The following is a 23,857-nucleotide window of genomic DNA, read 5'->3' as shown; positions in this document are numbered from 1 at the left end:
GAGAGTCATCCTGACAGATTTATGAATCATCAAGAATAGAGGAATACGAATTGCATGTGTCAGCACAGCCTTGGTGGGCCAAAGGGCCTGTTCTTGTGCTGCACTTTACTGGTCTTTGACCCCTTACAGATAACACACATGTCCTTTGGTATCAGGATCAGAAACTGAGGCTCACTTGCCAGCCATGCAGGTGCAGAATGGTCTCAGGCACAGTACAGAGGTGACCGATGACCATAGAGCTGAACCCTGTCAAGAATTCTCTTGGTCAGGACAAAAAGGTAGAAATTTAGGGAAATGGTTTTTGTGGAGTGAAGAAATCACAAGGACTAACATTTTGATTCAAATGCTTTATTTTATCATGATTAAAAAGCTTATCTCAAATTTTTGTTTGAAATATAAGAACTTGTATTTTTAATCTCAAAATTACAAAGAATTTTACACCAATGAAGCACTTTTGAAGTTACTGTTGTGGTGTAAGAAACACAGCAGCCAGATTGTGCACAGCAAGATTCCAGAACAGAAATAACAAATTACCTATTTGATTTATTGATTTCAGTTGTTGAATAAAGTTTTGGCTGAGACACTATAGTACTGAAGGATTTTTCATGTTCACCTACCACACAGCAGTATTAGCATGAACTTTATATACGAATTTCTCTTGTGGAACTTGAATCTAAGATCTTCTGATTAATAAGATCTGAGCTGTGGCTTATGCCTGTAACTCATCTTTTCAATTCTTCCTACAAATCCACGATCTCACCAAAAATAACCCAAGGAGACAGGTTCTGATTCCACACTTGGGACTCAAACACACTCTGGTTCACAAAGAAAGATGTAACCCAATGCATTCCAAGACCTCTCTATAAACAATTAGAAACTCTAAAGCTAACTGTGTACTAACTATGGCTCTAGTTTGCCAGATCACTTAGTTGTATTTTGTCTTTATATTATTGTTTTATTTCAGGCAATAACTTAGTAATGAGTAAACCCTAAATCAGAACGTCAAGCTTTGTTGGTAATAGTAACCTGAATGAGTAGCGACATAGGGTTTCATGGCAAAGACTAATTTGCAAGACTGAATATTGATGCTATAAAGGAGAATCCATCTCAGGAGTCATTTTGGATAAACATTCCTTTCATTTAAGAGACAATTCACGTTCATCAAGTGAATGAGGCTCACAGGTTGTACGTGTCCTGAAACTCTGACTGATTCTGCTGGACTTCCCCTGGAAGGGATATGCTGCACAGCAACCTTATATTTCCTCTACCCTATTCAGAAATCTTCTCAAGTTCAAACTACCACAGCTGCTTGGCTTAACTTTATACAGCTCCCTGGCAGTTTTGATAATTACTCTGTGACTAGCTGCCAACAGTTTCACTTTTGGAGGCACATATTGAAGATGGCAGTTTTACTGCTTCTGTTTTCCACTTGATTACTTTGTTGGGAGCTGCCAAAACACAAGTTAGGCAGGCCACTTAAACTGTCACTGAGCACTGGGCTCTGCACCTCCTCACAACTTTGCTGGGGAACATGAAAAGACTTTTCCATTTGTGAAAGCTTAAATAGAATTAAGCTCCTTCTACACTATTCTAACAAATGCTCTCAGGACAGGTACAATGCAGAGTTAGTGCAAATCTCCCTCCATACTGTCCCATCAAACATCCTGAGGGCAGGTACAGATGGATATTGATACTGAGTAAAGCTTTTTGACCACTGTTCCATCAAGCATTCCCAGGGCAGGTACAAAGTTTTGTGTCTCCATGTCAGTCTCAGAACTGCAGCCCTTATTACATCAATATGTTTTATTTTTAAAACTGTTTTCCACACGAGGCATCTAATAACTTTGCTAAGATGGCAAAGTTGATTTAAGGAGATGCCCACATTCCACACATGAAACAAAGAAAAAAAGGTGTGCTGATTTAGGGTTGTGAATCAGTGCTAAGCATTCAAAAAAACTCTGCTGAAACTGGCAAATCAAACTTCAGTTCCCTCGATCTGAGCAGTGTCTGAACGTGGGCGTTAGTTACAAATGACAGTATACAATGCTACTTGACACCCAATCTAATATTATAGTAAATAAGGGTGTATAAGTTGACCCAGTAGAAGATATCAGCCCCAAATAAAAATCGATTTTGCATACACTCTGTGTATAAAATGACCCCTTTCCATACTTTTAGCGACATGTTGTACTTGTATTAGTGGTCAGCCTCAATTTTTACTCCACAAGAGAATGTTTATTCTTACTGGTATCTTACATCTGGGTGCAAGAGATTGAGCAGGTGATTCAGGCTTTCGTTGCAAAGATGCAAAAAAATTTAAGACACACCCACACAAAAGAGTCACAGCAAACACAGATGGAGGCCACCCACAGTAGCATACTCAACGTATATGTTGATCCAAGTTTCAGAAGGAACTTTTCGTAGCTTCAAAAGTCGACTGACATCCACTGGACTATTCATACTGGAACATAATGTGTGATGTGGACATCTTTTCAACAGAGATGAAAATTGACTTCGGATGAAAGCATAAGCATGGACATCTGCACCATACAATTTTCATCACACAAAACCAAACAAAAAGGAATTCAAAGTCCCTTGTAGCCAGACCATTTTGATGTAATGTTCCACGCACCTTCAGTATTAAAGGCTCACATTTTATGCTTGAGCTTTAATTTTCTCATCAGGTGCACCAATGTCATTCATGTGTGATGCAAACTCTGATTCTACAAAGAAAAATGAAAACTTTAGTGAGACTCCAATTCAGTAGTAAATACTCAGTCCATGAAGATGGATATCACCCAGATAATAATATGACATCCTGGCTATATTTTCACCAATTCATTAACTATAGCAAAAATTGGATAGATATTATACATAACTTTATATCACAGCATTCTTGCAGTACACTTTTATGAAACTCCAGTAATTCAAGATAATGTGATTTCAAGAATTGATTTTAGTTGACCTTATTTGTATTCTCCAAAGAGATTTGATGAGTAACCAGATGAAAGCAATATACAAATCCTAAATAGATTACCTATACTTCTGTCAAGCATCTCCATTGAATTGTCGCAAAAGCTGACTGGTTCACTATGTCAGGTTTACATCACAGAAACAGGCAACTCAGATCAATGTCAACATTTGTGCCTCATCCCACTTCATCTAATCCTTTCTGCCTCGTGTGTTTATCTAGCTTCACTTAAATGATTTATTATACTGCCTCAGCCACTTTTAGAGAGAATGTGTATGAAACCTCAAATGAAGACATTCCTCCTGAATTCCTTTTTGGATTTATTAATGACTATCTTGTGTTTGACCTAGTTTAAACTTCTTCACAAGTGGAAACAATTACTCTACAGCCATCCTAACAAGGCCGTTTTCAAAATTACAAAATCTCCCAAACCTTTACTTTTCCAGAGAATAAGCCTCCGCTTGTTCAGCCCTTCTATCTTTCTCAATACATATATCTTCTCAGTTCTAGTATAATCATTGTGAATTATGTTTGAACTATTTCCAGTGCCTCAGTAAACTTTTCATAATATGGAGACCAGACAGAGAGGAGTAATCCAAGTATGACCTAATGGTCTACAGTTCAATACAAGTTTAATATAAAAGCTTTGTGTTTCAATATGAACCCCAGTTCTTATTTTGCTTTTATTAAATGGCTTTATTAACTTACATCACAAGCGTACATATGTAGCCCTTAATTATACTCTTTATCTATCCAATTAGAGATATTCTGATTTAGACTCTTCGTTAATAGCCTTTAAGGCAGGATACCTGCTTCTTTTTTCCTCGTGTGGCATATGTGTGATCCAGTGCCTTGCCAATGTAATTGACTCTTAATTATCTTGTACCTAGCAAACTATTAAGTAATATCAAACTGTTTCACTTGCAGAAGTTAAAGAGCAAGTCCACATTCCTTGATCAAGTTCACTTACTCTGGGTAACTTAGAAGGACGGCGAATGGCCACATTGCAAGCACAAAAGAGAGTAAACTATGGACAGGAACTGGGAAAAATATAGTTGTGCAATATCCTTCACAGTTGAGTGGATCATCACTGGCCGTCTCTGTTAACACATGCTTTCCATGCGTTTTTAACAAGGCTTGTCATTCATTATCGAGCAAAAAATATTGTTTGCAACAGGGAGGACAAAAGTAACGAATGTGGTGAGGAGATCACATCCATGCTGCCTACAACGAACGTCGTAAAATGTCCCAAAGAGCTTCACAGGAGTGTAATCAGATACTGACAATGTCACGATTAGAGTGGTGCTGGAAAAACACAGCAGGTGCTCCTGGATGCTGCCTGGCCTGCTGCGCTTTTCCAGCATTACTCTAACCTTGACTCTGATCTCCTGCTGCAGTACTCACTTTCGCCTAGGTACTGACAATGACTTAAGAAATGAATCATTAGGCAATTGACAAAAAGCTTGATCAAAAACCAGAAGTCTTAAAGTAGGGGAGAGAGGGGCAAATCGTCAGAGAAGAAATTCCAGAGCTTACAGTCTAGACATTAAAACTACATCTGCCAATAGTGGGAAAAAAAGTCAAAGATGCACCAAAATTGGAGGAATATCAAATTCTCAGAGTTTTATGCGGAAGGATGTTACAGCAATAGGGAGGGGTGAGACTATGGACCACTGTGAACACATGACAATTTTAAATTTGAAACATTGTTTGTCTGAGAGCCAACCTATGTCAGAAAACACAGGGGTAACAAATGGACAGGACATGGTGTATGCTAAAATATGTGAAGCAGTAATTTGGGAAAGGTCAAATTTATAGAGGATGGAAAATGGGAAGCATTGGAATAACTGAATCTGAAGTTCACAAATGATAGATATAGGTTGCAGTTGCAACAGACTAATGCAGAAGCAGAAATGGACAATATTACAGTGCTTACAATTGGCAGCCTCAGTGGTAGGAATTAGAGAAACAGGAGCAAGAGTAAACCAAAAAGGTCCCTTGAGCCTGCTCCACCATTCAATATAATCTTGGATGATCTTCTATCTCGAAATTTTCCAGGAATTCCTTCTAACCCTAGTTTCCAAGAGACTAACTGTCTGTCACAACCCTGAATGTACCCAATGAAGGAACACCACAAACAGCTGGGGTAGAGAATTCCAGAGATGCAAAGCCCTCAGACTGAAGAAATTTGTCAAGTCACTTCCTAGGAGTGATGATAACCGGCAACCTGTTCTGGACTTTCCATGTAGATACAACGGTCAAGGGGGCACAACAATGCCTCTCCTTCCCCAGGCGGCAAAGGAAATTTAGGACGTCCGTAAGGACCCTCACCAACTCTGACAGGTGCATCATAGAAAGCATACTGTCCTGGTGCATAACAGACTTGTACAGCAACCACTCTTCCCTGCTATTATTAGACAGATAAATGGATTCTCTAACTTCAAAGAATATTGATCTTGCCATGCACAAGTGCTGTGCGGTGCAACCTGTGTAGAACATAGAAAATGTACAGCACAGAACAGGCCCTTTGGCCCACGATGTTGTGCTGAGGATTATTCCTAATCTAAAATAAGATAACCTAACCTATACACCCCTTAATTCACTGCTGTCCACGTGCATGTCCTGCAGTTGCTTAAATGTCCCTAATGGCTCTGCTTCCACCACCACCCATTGGCAACACATTCCATGCATTCACAACATTCTGCCTGAAGAACCTTCCTCTGACGTCTCCTCTATACCTTTCTCCTAATATTTTAAAACTATGACCCCTCGTACCAGTCAATCCTGCCCTGGGGAAAAGTCTCTGACTATTGACTCTATCCATGCCTCTCATTACCTTGTATACCTCGATCAGGTCACCTCTCTTCGAGCTTAGTCAACCTCTCCTCAGAAGACAAGCTCTCCGGTCCAGACAGCATCCTGTTAAACCTTTTTTGCACCCTCTCCAAAGCCTCCATATCTTTCCTATAACAGGGCGGCCAGAACTGGACACAATATTCCAAGTGTGGTCTCACCAGGGACTTGTAGAGCTGCAGCAAAACCTCACAGTTCTTAAACTCGATTCCTCTGTTAATAAAAGCCAAAACACTACATGTTTTGGGATCTATGCACTTGAACACCAAGATCCTTTTGTTCCTCCACACTGCCAAGAATCCTGTATTTAATCCTATAGTCAGCATTCAAGTTTGACCTTCCAAAATGCATCACTTCACATTGAAGTTGAACTCCATCTGTAATTTCTCAGCCCAGCTCTGCATCCTGTCGATGTCACGCTGCAGCCTACAATAGCCCTCTATACTATCAACGGCACCTCCAACATTTGTGTCTTCAGCAAATTTACGAAACCACCCCTCAACCTCCTCAAAGTTATTTATAAAAACTACAAAGAGCCCAGGAACACAGCCTTGTGGAACACCACTCACCACTGACCTCCAAGCAGAATATATTTCATCTACAACCACTTTCTGCCTTCTGTCAGCCAACCAATTCCGAATCCAGATAGCCAAATTTCCCTGTATCCCATACCTCTTGACTTTATGAATGAACCTACCATTGGGAACCTTGTCAAATGCCTTGCTGAAGCCCATATACACCACATTCACTACTCGCCCTGTCTCATCACCTCCTCAAAGAACTCAATAAGATTTGAGGCATGACCTGCCCCTCACAAATCCATGGTGACTGCCTTTAATCATGCTATACTTTTCCAAATAGTCAGAGATACTATCCCTCAGAATTCTTTCTAAAACCTTGTTGAGCACGGATGTAAGACTGACTGGTCTGTAATTGCCAGGGATTCTCCTATTACCCTTCTTGAAAAGATGGACAACATTCACCTCCCTCCAATCCTCGGTACGACTCCCATGTAGAGTGAGGAAGCAAAGATCTTCACCAGTGGCTTAGCAACCTCCTTTCTCGCTTTTCGGAGCGACCTAGGATAAATCTGGTCTGGCCCTGGGGACTTATCAATCTTAATGTTTGCCAAAACTTCCTGCACATCAACTTCATCAATCTTGATCTGTTTAAGCCTGTGTCCCAGCTCCTCAAAGTTCTCATTCACCACACGGTCCCTTTCCTTAGTGAAAACCGGAGCAAAACACTCATTTAGGGCTTCCCCTATCCGCTCAGATTCCACGCACAAGTTCCTTACGCTATCCTTGACCAGACTTACTTTCTCCCTGATCATTCTCTTATTCCTCACATATGAGTAAAATGTCTTTGGGTTCTCCCTCATCCTTCCTGCCAAACCTTTTTCATGCTGCCTACTGGCTCCCCCCAGCACATTTCTGAGCTCCTTTCTAGCAAACCTGTAATCCTCAAAAGCTGTGCCAGATCCTTGCTTCCGCCACTAGTAAGCTGCTTTCTTCCTTTTGACGAGAAGCTCCTCTGTTCTCGTCATCCAAGGCTCCTTAATCTTACCCCTTCTTGCCTATCTCAGAGGAACAAATTTATGCATCACTCGCGACAGCCGCTCCTTAAAACAGCCTCCACACACCTGTTGTGCCCTTTCTGTGGAACAAACTGCTACCAATCTGTACTTCCCAACTCCTGCCTGATGGCGTCATTATTTCCTTTTCCCCAATTAAATACCTTCCCTTGGTAACTGCTCCTTTCCCTCTCCAAGGCTATGGTAAATGTGAGGCGATTGTGGTCGCCATCACCAAAGTGTTCTCCCACCACGTGATCTGATACCTGTCCTGACTCATTGCCGAGCACCAAATCCAAAATGGCCTCTCCCCTCGTATGCCCCACTCTGTCCAAGTTTTGTGTCCCCTATGATCTGTATGTACTTGTTAACTATGATCCGAGTGTACTGCTTACAAACAACGCTTTTCACTGAGGTACATGCAACAATAAATCAAATCAATCAAATGATTGACTTCTTATCCTGTGTCCCTGCATTCGAGGTTCCCCAGTTAATGGAAAAACATATTCTGAAAATAATAGAGATTTTGATGTGATAGCGAGATTCAGAGTTCAGAGCACTTGCCAGTACACCGCTGTAGTCCATACTAACACTTCCAGCACCATAACTGCCAAATCCATAATTCCAGTAGATTTTTATCAAAGCAAACTAACTATCACCCAAACCCTACACCAGGTCCTAGCTCCCAGCCTTGCCGGATTTTCACCATCCCTCCAGACCTCCCCCTCTCTGAGGATGAAAGATCAGTCCTCAGCAGGGGCCTCACCTTCATTCCCCTACGCCCTCGGATTAATGAGTTCAACACGCGCCGAGATATTGAGCAATTCTTCCGCCGCCTTCGCCTCCGTGCCTACTTTCACAACCAAGACTCCCGCCCACCCTCTGACGACCCCTTCTCCCGCCTCCAACACACCCCATCCACCTGGACACCCCGTGCTGGCCTCCTACCCGCCCTCGACCTCTTTATAGCCAACTGCCGCCGTGACATTAACCGACTCAACCTGTCCACCCCTCTTACCCACTCCAACCTCTCACCCTCAGAACGTGCAGCCCTCCACTCCCTCCGCTCCAATCCCAACCTCACCATCAAACCCGCAGACAAGGGAGGCGCGGTGGTTGTATGGCACACTGACCTGTATACCGCTGAAGCCAAACGCCAGCTCGCGGACGCCTCCTCTTATCGCCCCCTTGACCACGACCCCACCTCCCACCACCAAACCATCATCTCCCAGACCATCCAGGACCTCATCACCTCAGGGGATCTCCCATCCACCGCCTCCAACCTCATAGTCCCACAACCCCGCACCGCCCGTTTCTACCTCCTGCCCAAAATCCACAAACCTGCCTGCCCCGGCCGACCCATTGTCTCAGCCTGCTCCTGCCCCACCGAACTCATCTCCCAATACCTCGACACGGTCCTGTCCCCTTTAGTCCAAGAACTCCCGACCTACGTTCGGGACACCACCCACGCCCTCCACCTCCTCCAGGATTTTCGCTTCCCCGGTCCCCAACGCCTTATTTTCACTATGGACATCCAGTCCCTGTACACCTCCATCCCCCATCACGAAGGACTCAAAGCCCTCCGCTTCTTCCTTTCCCGCCGCACCAACCAGTACCCTTCCACTGACACCCTCCTTCGACTGACTGAACTGGTCCTCACCCTGAATAACTTCTCTTTTCAATCCTCCCACTTCCTCCAAACTAAAGGAGTTGCCATGGGCACCCGCATGGGCCCCAGCTATGCCTGCCTCTTCGTAGGATATGTGGAACAGTCCATCTTCCGCAACTACACTGGCACCACCCCCCACCTTTTCCTCCGCTACATCGATGACTGTATCGGCGCTGCCTCGTGCTCCCACGAGGAGGTTGAACAGTTCATCAACTTTACTAACACCTTCCATCCCGACCTGAAATTCACCTGGACCATCTCAGACTCCTCCCTCCCCTTCCTAGACCTCTCCATTTCTATCTCGGGCGACCGACTCAACACAGACATCTATTATAAACCGACTGACTCCCACAGCTACCTGGACTACACCTCCTCCCACCCTGCCCCCTGTAAAAATGCCATCCCATACTCCCAATTCCTTCGTCTCCGCCGCATCTGCTCCCAGGGGGACCAATTCCAACACCGCACAGCCCAGATGGCCTCCTTCTTCAAGGACCGCAGATTCCCCCCAGACGTGATCGACGATGCCCTCCACCGCATCTCCTCCACTTCCCGCTCCTCCGCCCTTGAGCCCCGCTCCTCCAACCGCCACCAAGACAGAACCCCACTGGTTCTCACCTACCACCCCACCAACCTCCGCATACAACGTATCATCCGCCGCCACCTCCAAACGGACCCCACCACCAAGGATATATTTCCCTCCCCTCCCCTATCAGCGTTCCGCAAGGACCACTCCCTTCGTGACTCCCTCGTCAGATCCACACCCCCCACCAACCCAACCTCCACCCCCGGCACCTTCCCCTGCAACCGCAGGAAATGTAAAACTTGCGCCCACACCTCCACACTCACTTCCCTCCAAGGCCCCAAGGGATCCTTCCATATCCGCCACAAGTTCACCTGTACCTCCACACACATCATCTATTGCATCCGCTGCACCCGATGTGGCCTCCTCTATATTGGGGAGACAGGCCGCTTACTTGCGGAACGCTTCAGAGAACACCTCCGGGCCGCCCGAACCAACCAACCCAATCACCCCGTGGCTCAACACTTTAACTCTCCCTCCCACTCCACCGAGGACATGCAGGTCCTTGGACTCCTCCACCGGCAGAACACAACAACACGACGGCTGGAGGAGGAGCGCCTCATCTTCCGCCTGGGAACCCTTCAACCACAAGGTATGAATTCAGATTTCTCCAGTTTCCTCATTTCCCCTCCCCCCACCTTGTCTCAGTCGGTTCCCTCAACTCAGCACCGCCCTCCTAACCTGCAATCCTCTTCCTGACCTCTCCGCCCCCACCCCACTCCGGCCTATCACCCTCACCTTGACCTCCTTCCACCTATCCCACCTCCATCGCCCCTCCCCCTAGTCCCTCCTCCCTACCCTTTATCTTAGCCTGCTTGGCTCTCTCTCTCTCTTATTCCTGATGAAGGGCTTATGCTCGAAACGTCGAATTCTCTATTCCTGAGATGCTGCCTGGCCTGCTGTGCTTTGACCAGCAACACATTTGCAGCTGTGATCTCCAGCATCTGCAGACCTCATTTTTTACTTGTAACTTTTTGAACTCATTAACTTGTGTCTTCTTTTAACCAGAACACTGCCCATGACATCACCAAGCACCGACAGAAGATATGGAATGTGAAGCTCAGTTGCACACAGATAGGATCTAACATTCACAGATCATCCTTAATCTGCTGACAGTGAACCTTCCCACAGCATCACTTAACATGCTGTACTTTTAATGCTCTATGATCTTTTTGCACAGTGTACCACAAACAACATAATGAACACAGAGGAAATAAGCAACTCCAGCTGAACACACATTCACCGGTAACAGGGGAACACAACACACTGACAGAAAACATGTACAAGTGCTGACAAGTTTTATCTTTACAGAATTGTCAATTGTTATAGCACAGGAGGTGACCATTTGGCCCATTGCATCAGTACCAGTTTTCAGAGTGAAAACTGACAATTGCTCCCCCACCTTTTCCCTGCAACAACATACATTTGCCTGTTTCAGATAACATTCAATTCTGTCCTGAATGCCTCAAATGAACATGCTTCCACCACACACTCAGGGAGCACCACCACACACTCAGGGAGCACATTCTTAATCCTAATCACTCATTGGGTGAACGAGTTTCTCTTCATGTTGCCATTGCTTCTTCTGCTATTTAGTGTCATAGAGTCATGCAGCCTGGAAATGGACCCTTTGTTCCAACCAGTCCATAGCAAACTTAATCCCAAACTAAGCTGGTTTCACCTGCCTGTTCCTGGCCCATTTCCCTCCAAATCTTTCCTGTTCACGTACTTATCCAAGTCTTCTAAATGTTGTAACTGTGCCTGCATCCACTTTCTGAGGAAGTTTATTCCTCACATGAATCACCCTCTGTAAAAGAAATCTGCCTTTCACGTCTTTTTAAATCTCTCTCCGCTTACCTTAAAAATATGCCCCCTAGTCTTGAAATCTCCTATGCAAAGGAAAAAAGACACCTACCAACAAACTTATCAATACCACTCATGATTTTCTAAGCCTCTATAAGGTCACCTCTCAACCTATGCTGCAGTGAGAAAAGTCCCTATCTATTCACAATGCTGTGATACTGTCCAGACCTTTGCGTCAGAAGGTCTTGGTTAAAGTGCCACCTACTGCATTCACATCATAAGTTAACAGGTTAATTAAAATGATGTCGAGGAGCCAGTGTTGGACTGAGGTGTACAAAATTAAGAATCAGACAACACCAGGTTATAGTCCAACAGGTTTATTTGAAAGCACTAGCTTTCAGAATGCTGCTCCTTCATCAGGTGGTTTGCTATAAATTCTGAGTCTTATAGACCACAACCACCTGATGAACGAGCAGCGTTCCACAAGCTAGTGCTTCCAAATAAACCTGTTGGACTATTACACGGTATTGTGAGATTTTTAATTAAGTTAATTAAAGATATTTACAGAATGTAGGCTTGCATTTCACTAAAATGTATCACGCATTGCGTCAGATATATCTTTGTAATATATAGCATGTCCATCCATATCCTTAGATAAGTAACAGCATGGAAGAAATGTGAAATTGGATTCTTTTGTGAATTGGTGTCTGCTGGCTCAATGATAATTAGCCTTTTTCTCTTTTCATGTAGTATGGACGCAGTTCCAGTGTATTGCTTTTCTTCTATATTTCCCACCTCACAATTTTCCCATACTTAGTGGTGTCCTACTTTTCCTTTGAAAAAGGAATGAATACCTCCCTCCATTTGTACATCTTTTTCTCTCCCCACTAAACCAAAAGGCTTTCAAACCTTTACTATTCAAAACAGTAAGTGCTGATTTATACCCAGTTCCTCTTCCCTTTTATCCTGTTCACAACTGGGGTGATCATCATTAATCATAATCTTTGCTCATGTACCTTCAGTATAATCAAGCGTAGGATGATAGGACAGGAAGATCCAGGCCAGTCCAACCAAGATGCTCACTACAAGGTTCACTACAACCCAAGGGTGCAGAATCTGAAACTCTGATCCAGAAGGCCTGAAGAGAGAGAGGCAATGATTCATTTAATAACAGGTCTTATACAACAAAATGCTCTTTAGTACAAACTTTGCAACATACTACTGAGGTGGGACATTGAATTTCACTACAAATCTAACATGCAGAAGGTCGCTACTGTCAGCTCAGTAACCAAGTGATTCTGATCCAATACGAACAACCTAGAGCTTAGGACTTCACCCAGCTTGCAGAGGTGCGATTTGCAAAATTTGAGTATTACCACCAAAATAAAAAAGCTGTTGATTGTTGCAAATACTCAGAAGAAACTGCCATCTCTATCTAGCCTTGTCGACTAATGAAACCAGTACCTCATTACATTTTTGATTCTTAAATGTTCTTTGGGCAACTAGCACAGATTATAGAGTCACTATATCATCAGTTGGTGGGGAATCCAATTTTATGCTATGAAAGATTAACCAAAGACATAGGAGTAGAGGTCTGCTCCTGAGGTGGAGTGAAGTCAATGTTGCAAAGTGCTGACTACCGATTACATATAATAAGCATTGGAAACTAAAAAACAACTTACAGAAAATAATCAAAACTAATTATGATGTCTACATTATTCAATAACGGTTCTACACATGATTATCTTAGCTGTAATGCAACGTCACCACCTTTGGAACTAAAAACATTAAGATGTTTGAGGCCTAATCCTGAACTAACAACTGGTTCTCATTTTTCTTCTTTAACCCTCTCCTGAAGATGCCAACAAACGCAACACCCACAGCGAAGTACCCCTTTCATCAAAGCACACACGATGTACATTGGTAGATTGCTAAGACTGGATCAAAACACAGACTGAACAGGTCATGAACAATTAAAAAAGAAACCTGCTAATAAACTCTTCAACATTTCTGTAGCTTTGCCTAAGTCAGGATGTGCTGGTTCACGATTTGACCTGGGCAGCATCCTGACAGAGCACAGGAAATGATTTTAGAGGCGGAGACTTCAGTGAATTACCAACCAGCCTTCATCCATTCAATCATTTCTCTTGTCTACCACAAACTGACATTTCAACACTGTCACCTCCATATAAACATATGCCTGTATTTAAAAAAGGGCTCAGTTAGGTGGGATGGGTACAGAATAACCCCCTCACTAAAACACTTCACAACAACACTTCTGCTCCTCTTTCTAAGTGCCCGAGTACAGCATATAATAAGGAATTCTCTGATGGGGCACACACCAATTACTGATTTACACAGTGCTGTTTACAGACTGAAAAGCCATTAGCATTTGTGGTAAATTAATCTGTGCTTTATTATTCCATTAGTGCTCTGTTGTAACAGAACAGGACAAACTCCAACTTACCAAAGAGTGAAATTGGATTCTTTTGTGAATCGGTGTCTGTTAAGCCTGTCACTGGGCATCTGCTGGCTCAGTGATAATACCAGAGCTATGAAGTACACTGCACAAACAAAAAAAAACTGTATAAACACAACAAAACTGTTCATCATTACAGATGCCTTATAACTTTTTTAAAAAAGGGAAAGAAAGACAATTTCCAGTCTGTCCTTGGTTAGCTGGCCTCCATTAGTGTACAATAGAGCCACACAGGCATAAATGACATAGAGGAAGATATTTAGCCCACTGAGTCTATGCCAGTTCTCAATACAGCCATCCAGTCAGACCCATTCCCCATTCTGTCCCTCTGTCCCTAACTAACTCTGCTCACATTGTGCTATTTATGTCCAGTGAGGAGCTGTGCTGTGACACCATCTCAAGGTTGCTCCAGCATCCTAAGGCCTTATACAAGAATTACTATAAACATGACAAAATATTCTTCCCTACATATCTTCCTCAAACCTTACATTTTTGTTTCTCTAATCCTGGTACCATCTGCTAATAAGAACAGTTTTTTTCCGGTCTACCTTATTCAAACATGTCATAATCTTGTATTCCTCAATCAAATCGCTGCTTAATCTCCTTTGTTCCAGGGAGATCAAACCGATCAGCTCCAGACAAAGTATTTTTGTAAAATCACCCTTTCCTGTAAACATTCCTGCAAATCTCCTCTGCACACAATCTCAAGGGCCGTTTTAAACTTCCAAAGGTTACACTGGAATAGATGCAAAACTGGGTCCAACTGAATGCAATACTCTGTCAAACCAGATCTGGTGTTCATGGCCTTTTTATGTAACGAATGATCCCATTTAATTTTCTAACAATTCTCTTAAAATGATGTGACACCTTAGAGATCCATGCATAAGGTTCATTCAGATCCCTCTGTTCTTCCACACAATTTAGAACTGTGGCATTGAGACTACATTTCTTCTTTCTGTCACTTACATTTCAATGCTTTAGGTTCCACCTGCCATTTGTCTACCCATTCTGCTAAACTAAAAAGGGGCTATAATAACTGTTCTCAGTGTCGTTGCAGCAGAGTGAGAGGGGAGGGGAGTGGATTAAACAGGGCTACTGCTTTCAGACCAATAATTCCTGCTGGAATAAGTAGATATTACCCTTGGGTATGGCTGCCTACGTTTGAATAGTGTCATGACACTTTATGCCCGGGCTTAAACAAGTAGTTTGGACACACAAGCCAGGATGTGGAGGAGCCAGTATTGGACTGGGACGGACAAAGTTAAAAATCACACAACACTGGGTTATAGTCCAATAGGTTTATTTGGAAGTACAGAGGAACCTCGATTATCCGAATATCAATTATCTGAATGTTGGATTACTCAAAAGGAGATCTCGAGGTCCCAATTGAAACATTACATCAAAGACGTGTTTCCAAAACTGATCATGTCTTTTATTTACAGTGATTAAAAGAGAACTCAGCTTACCAAAATGCTGCCAAGAACAGTCCTGGACACGATGGGAGCCTAGGCACCGTCTCCAAATGACTGACCATCCGCCTGCTCCCCCTCTACCCCCACATTTTCCCTGGAGTTCTACATAGGCGTGTATCCTAGACCCCCCCCCACCTCCCCAGATAATCTCTCCAACATTATCCTGCACAGGGCAAAAGTGGAACTAAAAGTTGCAGTAAAAAAGGTATGTGTATCATTTGGAGACAGTAGTCTTGCTGTTGTCATCTAGTCCAGCTGCCCCGGAGAGGGGATGGGGCAGACGGGATGGGGAGTGGGTTGTGGGGTGGATGGGAAGTGGGGCAGTGTTGGATGGGTTTGAGTGGCGGGCAGGGTACGGGGGTAAGGGGGAGCAATGTTGGACGGGAGCAGTGTTCAACCGGTTTGGGGGGGGGGGGGGGGGTTTGGATGAGAGTGCAGGGGGACAGGGGCAGCGTTGGATGGGTTTGGGGGAACACGCGGGGGCAGCAGTGTTGGGCAGGTTTGGGGCACGGGTGGGGGGTGCGAGATTGGACTGGGTTGGTATTTGACAAGGGTGGGGTGGATGCAGGGGGAAGTGTTGGGGGCGGTGTTGGACAGGGTTGGGAGAGCGGGTGTGCGTAGTGTGCCACTGCCTAGTCTCCTGAACATGGAACACACTTCACAAAAACTGCAAGCCCCAGAGGAAAATCAATTAACCAAATAATCAATTATCCAAAAGTCTCGTTCGAACAATCAAGATTCCTCCATACTAGCTTTTGGAGCGCTGCTCCTTCATCAGGTAGCTATGGAGCATGACCAAAAGACACAGAATTTACAGCAAAAGATTAGTGCCATGCAACTGAAATGATATATCAGTTATACATCAGATATATTAAATAAACATGTTGGACTATTTCCAGATATTGTGTGATTTTTAAACTTTGTCAACACAAGCCAGTTACCAGAGGAAACCAGCAACTCTTAAAAATTAGATACAAATACACTAGCATAACCAAAAGTACCATTTTGGTTTTAGTCTCCCATTGGAAATTGTATTACTCAAGCTGCTCTGTTTTGAAGGATTAGCATCCTTCAACTTAAAAGTTAACAATAAAATACTAATTGTAAATATTTGCATATCTATCCAAAGTGAGATCATGACAAACAACAGATCAGCGACATTCACAGGCAATGGATCAGCGATACAATGATATGAACAGGAACAAAACATGCAAAAATATAAACATGGGTAAGCATATATGGGAGAGCAATGCAAGTACTTACAGACAGAGGCCAATGCAGCAGGATCCAGTGTCACAATTCTACGCACTGTCATTGTTGCATCAGCTAAATTAACCCTGGAGAGAACAGAACAATGAGAAAAAAGGTTTAATGTTGATGAATGAACTGGGAACTTGTGTCTGATGCTTTTGACAGTTTAAAACTGCTTAATTTCAGATATTTTATGTTCAGTGAGGAAGAATTGCTTCATTGTGGTGGGAGCATGTTCTGTCTCATTGGAATTTACCCACTTTTGCTCAGGGAGAAGGAGTAGTAATATGGTGGTATTGGTCAGGGAGTGGGGTGTATATATGCAGGCAAGAGCTTTAAGTTTGGGATCAGAGATGGTCACATACATTCCAGAGTAGAGAATCTGTTTTTCAGAAGGTAGTTTGACAGTAATAGTCATCCTGCTGAGGTACTGATGGATTTGCTGATCCAAGTAAGTAGGTAGCATCATGAATCAACCAACCATATTTTGACAGCTTGATTGATTATTTTCCGTTCTGATAATCATCAGGTCCTCTCAGCCCTTGTATAGGTTTTTAGGTTCCACCTGTCATTTGTCTACCCATTCTGCTAATCTAATATGGGCTATAATAACTGTTCTCAATTTTATTTTCAATCCATGGCACTGGTGAAAATTGAAACATCCTACAGGTACGATATTTCAAACCTGGTACTCCCAGGATTGAGCCTGAAACCAATATATGTTTATTTTCAGACTTTGAGGTAGGCAGTACAAGCTGTGGACAATATTGATCAAGCTGGGTTAGGTGAGGTCAAGTGGCAGTTGGAGCACAGAATAGAGTGCAAGTAACCAATCTATAGGTACACCTTGCCAATGCAGGATCAAACTACACTGTCCAGGTAAACTTAAATACTACATATACTTTTTAAGAATTAGAATTGACACATGAAAGATTATGACAACATCTGGATTTTGGATACTACCAGTTTCAGGGTAGCTGGATCTGAGGGACCCTATCTGTATATGAGGGGTCTGGGAGAGAAGAACCTGCACAAGGATGGTAGGCAGGATAGAGAGAGCAAAAGCGTGTGTAATGGCGAGTAGTGTTGTACCCAATGATGGAAAGGACGCTGCTTCCAAGTCAAGTATAGATGACAGATTGGCTGGCATTAAGTAGACTTGCAACTGTCTGATGGCGTATGGATCCTTTAGTCACAGGAACTCATATGTTTTACCGTTCAATGGCTGCACGAACCATGATGCCTTTTTCCTGAAAGCCATTAGTTGTTGAAAAGTGTGGTGCTGGAAAAGCACAGAAGGTCAGGCAGCATCCAAGAAGCAGGAGAATCGATGTTTCAGGCATAAGGTTGGTGGTGTGCCAAGCGGGCTGAGATAAAAAGGTGGGGGGGGGGAAATTTGGGGGAGGAGTGCTGGGAATACGATAGGTGGAAGGAGGTGAGGGTGATAGGCCAGAGAAGGGGTGGGGGCGGAAAGGAGTTTAGATTAGATTACTTACAGTGTGGAAACAGGCCCTTCGGCCCAACAAGTCCACACCGACCCGCCGAAGCGCAACCCACCCATACCCCTACATATACCCCTTACCTAACACTATGGGCAATTTAGCATGGCCAATTCACCTGACCCGCACATCTTTGGACTGTGGGAGGAAACCGGAGCACCCGGAGGAAACCCACGCAGACACGGGGAGAACGTGCAAACTCCACACAGTCAGTCGCCTGAGGCAGGAATTGAACCCAGGTCCCTGGCGCTGTGAGGCAGCAGTGCTAACCACTGTGCCACCGTGCCACCCCCTAAGGTCGGGAAGAAGATTGCAAGTCAAGAGGGTGGTGCTGAATCTGGGGGTTGGGACTGAGATAAGGTGGGGGGAGGGGAAGTGAGGAAGCTGGAGAAATCTACATTCATCCCGTGTGGTTGGAGGGTTCCTAGGCGGAATGAGGCGCTCTTCCTCCAGGCATCGTGTGGCCAGGATCTGGCGATGGAGGCGGCCAAGGACCTGCATGCCATTGGCGGAGTGGGAGGGGGAGTTAGAGTGTTGGATTGGTTGGTGCGGGTGTCCCAGAGGTGTTCCCTGAAACATTCTGCAAGTAGGCGGCCGGTCTCCCCAACGTAGAGGAGACCCACAGCATCTGCAGTCCTCACTTTCTCCTGAAAACTGCTAACCAGACTTCACACTAACATAAATAAAACTTAACATCTTTTCAGCTTTTTAAATTAATTTGTGAGGTGCGGGCATCACTGGCTGGCCAGCATTTATTGCCCATCCCGAGTTTCCCTCGAAAAGGTGCTGGTGAGCTGCCTTCTTTAACAGCTGCAGTCCACTTGCTGTAGGTTGGCCCACAATGTCCTTAGGGTGAGAATTTCAAGATTTCAAACTCGCAACAGTGAAGAAAGAGTGAAGGCAACTTGCAGGCAGTGGTGTTCCCATGTATCCTCTGCCCTTATAGATGGAAGTGGTCATGAATTTGGAAGGTGATGTCTAAGGATCTTTAGCGAAATTCCGCAATGGATCTTATAGATTGTACACACTGCTGCTACTGAGCATCAGTGGAGGGCGTAGATGCTTGTGAATGTGGTGCCAAACATGCAGGCTGCTACATTCTGGACGGTGTCATGCTTCTTTAGTGGTGTTTTTGGAGCTCCAGCCATCAGGTAAGTGGGGAGTGTTCCAACACACCCCTGACTCATGCCTTGTAGATGGTGGACAGGATTTGGGGGATTCAGGAGATGAGTTACTTGTTGCAGAATTCCTAGTTTCTGGCTTGCTCTTGTAGCCACTATATTTATGTGGCATGTTCAATTTTTGATCAATGGCACCCCACAGGATGTTGATAATGGGGGATTCAGTTGAATGTCAAGGGGTGATGGTTAAGCTAATCTTAATTTTCTTGAACTCTCACTCCTAAAACAAAAATTAGAAAAATAAAAGATTGAAATGGTGTCAACACCACCAAAACACCAGTAAGATCTGGCATACTGATCTGAGAAATGGCAGTGGGTCCAGGTCAGCAAACAGGCAGAAGCAGATCTATGCCACTTGTTGCAAGGACCCGCAACTTACAGGTGGTCTGAAAGTTGGTTTCATCTCCTTGCAAACTGTCCAGACCATAAAACGGGTGCCACTTTCTAACAACCACCTTAAGCAACATTTCCTACACTAGAAATCTGTCACTTCCTGGAGACTCACACTTGCTCCATGAGTTTCTTTGTACCTTAGTCATTGCCAACTGCTTTTTTGATCAAACCTGCCACTGTTAAAGTTTAGATACCTACTGAGTTTTTCAAAAGTATCAATATGTTTTAATGCTTTTATTCCAAGATTTCCCTTTAATTGGTTACTTTTATATGGTACCAGTTTGGTTGTTACTAGCATTGCACTTCTGGCTTTCAAACTTCCGTATGAAGTGATCCATAAACTCTTCTTGGGAGCCAGCAACTATTTATTTTAATTTTATATAAGATGCGCTTCTGTAGGAGTTACTCTCAATATAAGGAGAAATAATTAAACATCTCATCACCATGTGGGAGGAATCACAGACACAAAGCTCTTGTTGAGTGACCACAAACCAGTGGTCACTCAACAAGGAAATCACAAACACCAAGTGGGTGAATCACAAATTGAGACCCCCAAAGGGAGGAATCATAGGTAAACCCAAACTCATTTTACAATGCACATTCTGCAGTCATCAAGATGCCTGTCAAGACGACAATGGAGGAAATGTGCTCTTGCAAAAAAATTTAGCAAAACTGTATCTCAAAACTGAACCACTCAAGAAAATGTTAACTGATTTATAATCAGTGAATGAATTGTACATTGGAAGCTGAACCATGTAGTTGTGTACATATTTTGAGAGATATTTGGGAGCCTGAGATGGCTGAAAAATATCTATCCTTCCCTCACCTTCTTACCTGTCAAATGCAGAGACAGTGCTGATGGCAAGCAGCATGTACAGGAGACACTGTCCTGGGTAGACCAACATGCTGTACTGTTGCAGTAGATTTGGGAGTTCAGAGAAATCGTTACCCGACAGTGCATAAACTACAATGATATTCCACACCATGTATCCAGACAGAAACCCTTGTGAGAAAAGCCCAATTATCCTGAGGAGAGAGGAAACAAAGCGGATTATATACCCAGTGTGACATCCATACATTTTGAAGAAAAATTTTAGAATTAAATCAGAAACAAGAAGATCCAACGGATGCAGCCATTATGCTCCAGGCAAATTGTGTGTTCCTTCTGAGCAGGATTTTGGGATCAACATTATCTCCAGTCAATGGATCTGACATGTGGCCACAGCACAAAAACTGTACCCAACTAGCAAATGCCTGCAGTAGGAATTGAAAGGGGAATTCTTAGACTAATGGGAACATGGTAAAGGGATCCCTAATCTCTATTACGATGTACCTGCCATGCAAATGTTTATGAAGCAGTGTAGAGAGAGCTTTACTCTATAATGCAACCCATGACACTTTTGAAAAAAAGACTGAGTGTGCAAAATTGTGGCAGATCGATTCAATGTGAGGAAATCAGAGGTCATTTGGACCAAAGATAGATAGAACAGAGTTTTTTTTTACTAAATGTTGAGAAGCTCAGAAGCAGGGAAGTGTAAAGAGCAGAGAGAGTTACAGTCCAAAATTTCAAAGTCTCGAAATTAACAGACAGATTCAAAATAGTAATTTTAAAGATTAATACAATGCTGGCCTTCACATCAATTGGTCTGTCATACAAAGTGAGGAAATTACGTTTCACCAGTACAGAGCTCTGGCTTGACTACATCAGTTGTAATGTGCTCAGTTTTGTTGAGAAAGACCTATTAGCTTTAGAAGGGGTGTAGCCATATTCTGAATGAATCACAAAGCCATTATTTGAAATCAAAAAGGCCAGTTCTAGCCATTTATCATATTGTTTATAAGAGTTAACTTGCAAATAGGAAACATGCTGTCCAATGTGACTACACTTCAAGAGTGGCAGTATAACATTTTCAGAAACTGGAATGTTCCAAAGAAGAGTCATTGGACTGGAAATGTTAACGGTTTCTCTCTTCACAGAGCAAGTTGCCAGGCATGCTCAGTTTTTGCATTACTTTCCTTGTTTTATTTCAGATCTGCAGCATCCACAGTATTTTGTTTTTACATTATTATATAAAGGCAAGCCTTTTTTTAAAAGTGTGGTAATGTGAACATCAGATAGTCTAATACCCAAGGACAATTAGCAACAAGGATTTGCTATTCATTTTCTGCACACATTATCAAAAGCCTACTAAGGCAAAGATAAGTGCTCTGAAAGAATTGGACAACTGAATTCCTAATTACTTCAGCTAATAAATAATTACCTGAAACAGTCTCAAGTGGAAGGAGTTCAAATGACAACTCTCATTTCCTGGTACAATCTGCACTGTTGCCATCACAGGTTTCCCTTACCTAAATCCACGGTGTACCTGTAAAGAGACATCTCTGGTTGTCAAGGTGGGCTTGACCTCCATGTACACATCAACCTGCTCAGCAGATTTCTGTATCTCCAACCTGTCTGTGGCCTGAAATCGACCTGTGGAAGCAATGTACAACATTTTAAAATAAGATAGCATAGCCGTTCACAGCTTCAGTGGAGAACGGCTGATAGCTAAGTTCGGTACCCACAGGGAGGGCCTCAACCGGGACCTTGGGTTCATGTCACATTACAGGTGATCACCATTGCACTACACACACAGATATTCCTAGACACACACAGAGGTACACATAGACGCGCACACAGACACCCACACACACCCTTATAGACACACACACTCCGACATGCACCCCCTCACAGACTTAAAACACTCTGCACTCACCACACACACACACACACACACACACACACACACATTCTCACACTCACAACCCCCACCCCAGACAGACAGACACACACACACACACACACACATTTTGTGGGTGAATTTGTACTTGCAGAGTTACATTGTACTTTGCTCAAAAACGGCATGAATTTATGTAAAACTCTTATCTCACTTTTTAGATGAGAATCAATCTAAACATCATGGCATAGACAGAGAACACGAGGGGCCAACACCTTAAACATATTGTCTAGCTATCACCATTGTTAACAGCTAACCCTAGAATGCAACTTTTAAACAAAAAAGGTTTTGTGATTTACACATGAAAGAAGTGAAACTATCACTGTATTCTAACAGATGAAAGGCTTAACAATCAATTTTTCAATGTATAATTTCAGTTACATCACACCGTAAATTTTTGCTATAAATTCTGTGTTGCGGTCTAGCCGTCCACTATCACCTGATGAAGGAGCGTCGCTCAGAAAGCTAGTGTGCTTCCAATTAAACCTGTTGGACTATAACCTGGTGTTGTGTGATTTTTAACTCAGTGAAGAGCTGTCAGGTCAAATCCAGTATTTGTTTCTGATTCCCGATTTCCCTTGAACAGTGACTTACCAGGCGACTTCGGAGAGCAATTTGAGAATCAACTACATTATTGTTGGTCTGGCATCACATGTTGGTCAGACCAGATAGGGATTTGCTGACACATTTTCTTTCCTAAAGGACATTAAGGAACCAGTAGATTTTTATGACAAACAATGATAGTTCTGTGCCACTATAATTGAGACTGGCTTTATATTCCAAATTTTAAGAATTGAATTTAAATATCACAATCTCCAGTTGGATTTGAATCCACGTCATAGGGCATTTGCTTTAGCCTCTAGTCAGTGACATTACAACTATGCTTTCATCTCCTCTTTCTTAGGAGAGAAGAGAGAAGTGAAAAATTTATCCATTCCCACGAATGCCTGCATATCTTTGCACAGAAGCTAATCGGTGCCAGATTACCTGATGACCCTTGGAAACACAAGTGAGAGGAGTTAATAATAGTTGATTGTAATTGTATATCGCCTTTAACATCCACGTTATCACAAGTGTATCAATTCTAGAAATACAGAAACACTAATTCAGTTCAAAATCGATACTCACATAAACAAATTCAGATTAATTAAGGAAAACCAACATAGATTTAAGGGACAATTATGTTTAATGAACTTGGAGGTTTTTTTTAAAAGTAGTAATAGAGTGAGTTGATCAGAACTACACTGTTGATGTAACACATGCAACACATTTTCAGCTCTGATCTCCAGCATCTGCAGACCTCACTTTCTCCCCTACACTGTTGATGTGGTGCACACAGACTTCCAAAAAGCA

At 43.2% G+C, this 23,857-nt stretch overlaps 1 protein-coding gene across 1 annotated transcript in view; it reads right to left on the bottom strand.

The window, feature by feature from the left end:
- Nucleotides 1–352: 352 nt before the first annotated feature.
- tmem237a (transmembrane protein 237a) overlaps nucleotides 353–23,857 on the bottom strand; it is a 34,781-nt gene continuing 11,276 nt past the window's right edge. Inside the window, exons 7-12 of the mRNA XM_060828152.1 lie at nucleotides 22,077–22,200; nucleotides 20,562–20,753; nucleotides 16,667–16,740; nucleotides 13,920–14,016; nucleotides 12,469–12,590; nucleotides 353–2,723 (exon numbers count right to left, since the gene is read on the bottom strand). Of these exons, the coding sequence (XP_060684135.1) occupies nucleotides 2,656–2,723; nucleotides 12,469–12,590; nucleotides 13,920–14,016; nucleotides 16,667–16,740; nucleotides 20,562–20,753; nucleotides 22,077–22,200 (677 nt within the window). The 3' untranslated portion in view covers nucleotides 353–2,655. The remainder of the gene's footprint in view (nucleotides 2,724–12,468; nucleotides 12,591–13,919; nucleotides 14,017–16,666; nucleotides 16,741–20,561; nucleotides 20,754–22,076; nucleotides 22,201–23,857) is intronic.

The sequence above is a fragment of the Hemiscyllium ocellatum genome, chromosome 7 (genome assembly GCF_020745735.1).
Source record: "Hemiscyllium ocellatum isolate sHemOce1 chromosome 7, sHemOce1.pat.X.cur, whole genome shotgun sequence".
In the NCBI taxonomy this organism is placed as follows: Eukaryota; Metazoa; Chordata; class Chondrichthyes; order Orectolobiformes; family Hemiscylliidae; genus Hemiscyllium; species Hemiscyllium ocellatum.
The sequence above is the reverse complement of the archived record's forward strand: the minus strand, read 5'-3'. Positions and strand labels throughout refer to the sequence as shown.